The sequence below is a fragment of the Phragmites australis genome, chromosome 23 (genome assembly GCF_958298935.1).
Source record: "Phragmites australis chromosome 23, lpPhrAust1.1, whole genome shotgun sequence".
Taxonomy (NCBI): Eukaryota; Viridiplantae; Streptophyta; class Magnoliopsida; order Poales; family Poaceae; genus Phragmites; species Phragmites australis.
Window position 1 is genome coordinate 5679332 of NC_084943.1, and position 2860 is coordinate 5682191.

The following is a 2860-nucleotide window of genomic DNA, read 5'->3' on the forward strand; positions in this document are numbered from 1 at the left end:
AGGTGGCGGCGGAGCCCCAGAAGTCGACATGGGAGGCGCCACCGCTGGAGGACGCGAGGTTGGAGCCGGTGTTCGAGCGCATCAGGTTCCTACGCGACGCCGGGCTGACCTCGGTGATGGTGGTGGCGGACTTCCTGCGTCGCCACCTGGGGCCCCTGCGGGAGCGGGCTCGGACCTACTGGCTCTACACCGGGCCCGAAGACATCACCTGGACCCAAATTGGCGCAAGCTGGGACCTAGGCCCGGCGGAGCTAGGGGGCATGATCCAGGTGGTCACTAGCGTGGAGGACATGAGCCGGGCGGAGCTCCCGTGGAGGGAAATGGCGCTCTGCGCCAACCCCGAGCGCGCGGCGATCCAGGCGAAGCTCCCGGAATTTGACGCCCAGGGGCTCGTCGACCTGCCGAGGAGCCGGAGCCCCGAGGCCCCCGAGCTCCCTGGGTTGGATGAGGCGGCCAGCGAGGGGGCCGCGAGCAGTCTGGTGCAGGCCGGAGGCCCGGGCGCCGCGAGCGGTGAGCCGCAGGCCAGTGGTGGAGCCGCTGCGGGCAGCAGCCGTCACGCCAGAGGAGGAGGCACCGCCGACAGCGGAGCGGCGGCGGCGCCGGAGGACCGGGGGAAGTGCCCCTGGCTCTACATTCCTATGCCGGAGTCTCCGCCGTCGCCATCGGCGGCGGCGGCGTTCCCAGTCCTGGAGCCATGCCTCGTTCGGATGGGGCCTGATCCGGTGCCTGGAGACCGCGCGGCGGCCCCACCGAGTCCCCGGTGGAAGAGGATGAGGGAGGACTCCGGGCCGGCGCTATCGGGCCCGGAGTTCAGGATCCCGACGGCTAAATGGCAATACAGAGGGACCAAGACAGCGTAAGTTTTTGTCCTTAACTCTTTCTTGGGCGTGCTTCGCTCGAACTAAGCTTCAATTTTGATCTTTGTTTTTCCCCTGCAGGTCGCCTACGGGTGCAGCTGAGGGCCAGGGGCGGCTGGAGGCGCTGAGGCCGGCGCCAACCCCTGAGCCAAGCGTGCCGGCGGAGCCAGAGCTGGCAAGCGCGGCGGCCGGGCCGAGGCCAGCGGACGCGGCGACGGAGGCGGGGCAGACAGACGAGGCGGCGGCGCCGGAACTAGCGGATGCGGCGGCAGAGCCAGAAACGGCGGGCGCGCCGAACTCGCTGGGACCGGCGGACGCGGCAGCCGAGAGGGTGCCGGCAAACGCGATGGCCGAGGTAGAGACGCAGCCGTCCCCCGACCACTCAGCGCTGGTCGAACCTACCCCAGGCGTGCCGAGCCCGGGGCGGATGATGGCGTTGCAACCTTTGGGGACCCCGAACCCCCCGGAGGAGGCCTGCGGGGAACCCAGCGCCCAACCGGCGCCCGGCCAGCCTGCCGACCCCCTCCCGGTCGCAATCGAGAGTGTCCGGGTGGCGGTCGAGTGGCTGGGTGCGGCGGTGGATGGGGAGGTGGCGCAGCTTGAGGCGGAGCGCGCCACGCTGGCTACGGAGAGGGCGCGGCTTACGACGTCTTGGCGCTCCTTCGAAGCCCGGCTCGTCGCAGCGCGCGCCGCCAACGAGGAAGAACAAAGCGCCATGGAGGAGGCCCGCGCGGCGGCCGCGCGGGAGCAGAAGCTTTTGGAGGATACCCGCGCGGAGATCGCGCGGGAGCGGGAAGTTTTGGAGACAGCCCGCGCAGAAGCTGCGCGAGAGCGAGAAGACGCCGCCCGCCTGGCTGAGGCGTCGCGGCAGAAGGCTGCTGAGGCCCTTGCCAGGGAGAGGCAGGTGCAGGAGCGGGAGGAGGCGGTCGTGGGCCGCGAGAGGGCGGCGGAGGACCTCTAGGCTGACCTGACCCGTCGGGAGGGCGAGACTGACCGGGCTCACGCCGATTTCCAGCGTTGGGCAGCGGAGCTCCAGAACACCGAAGGGGATCTCCGACACTGGGAGGAGGACGTCGCCATCCGGGAGTTCGACACCGAGATTACGGCGGCGGACCTGGGCGCCCGGGAGGACTTGTTGACCCGCTGGAAAGGTGAGGCTGCCGAGGCGGCAGCGGCCACCGCTGCCAGGGAGGAGCAGATTGCTAAGCACGAGGCGAGTGGGCTCTGTCTGAACTGGTGACGCAGGTGAAGCAGGCCGCCGGCCCTGCAGCCGACGCCGGCTCTTCTGGCGCGGCCGGGGGCCAGGGTCTCGAGGAGTAGCTGTGGACCGCGAAGGAGAAGCTCGAGGCCGCCTTTGTCGCGCGGGCTAACCTGCAGCAGATGTTGGAGGACACACTCCGGCGGATGTGGCGGTCCATGGAGAGGGCCGGCCTTGGGTGACTCGTCGTGGAGAAGAAGGGCGACGCCCCCGGACGATACGTCCTGGGACTCCAGCAAGTCTGCGAACGCCTCGAGGCGCTGCCCTGGGCCGTCCAGGAGCTTGCCGCCCGGGAAGGGCGCGGCTTGGCCCAAGCGGTGGCCGAGCACGTCCTGGCCTGCTACTGGAGCAGAGTCTCGAACTTCCCACTGGAGCCAGCTTGGGAAGGAGTAGTCGAAGCCGAGGGAGAGGCCGCCCGGGAAGCGGTTCAGAGCACTGCTGCCGAGGTGGCGGCCGGCTTCACACGGGGGCTTGGTTCTCTCAGCCAAGGTGCCCGAGCACTAAAGGGCGCGCGAGGAGCCTGGGGTTGGGTGATCTCGACCACTCATGCTTAAGCGGTAGGACCACCCGAGGTCCCTTGGGGCTGAGCAGTGACCAAGACATCGAGGCCCTCGCGGTCGAGCTGCTTTTGCTTTGATTGTCGATCTGTGACTTAAGAGAAAATGGAGAAAATCCTTGTTTGGTGAACTCTGTTAGTGCGGTACTTGTTATAGACTGCTCTCATTTTTGACCCGAGACCTCTCGA

The 2860-nt window shown here is 68.6% G+C and overlaps 1 protein-coding gene across 1 annotated transcript; it reads left to right on the forward strand.

Moving 5' to 3' along the window:
• The first annotated feature begins 707 nt into the window (after positions 1–707).
• LOC133905948 (predicted GPI-anchored protein 58) lies at positions 708–2177 on the forward strand. The gene is made up of 3 exons (XM_062347767.1): positions 708–856; positions 939–1212; positions 2103–2177. Exons 1-3 carry the CDS (start codon positions 708–710, stop codon positions 2175–2177), a joined length of 498 nt encoding a protein of 165 aa, XP_062203751.1.
• Positions 2178–2860: the final 683 nt, after the last annotated feature.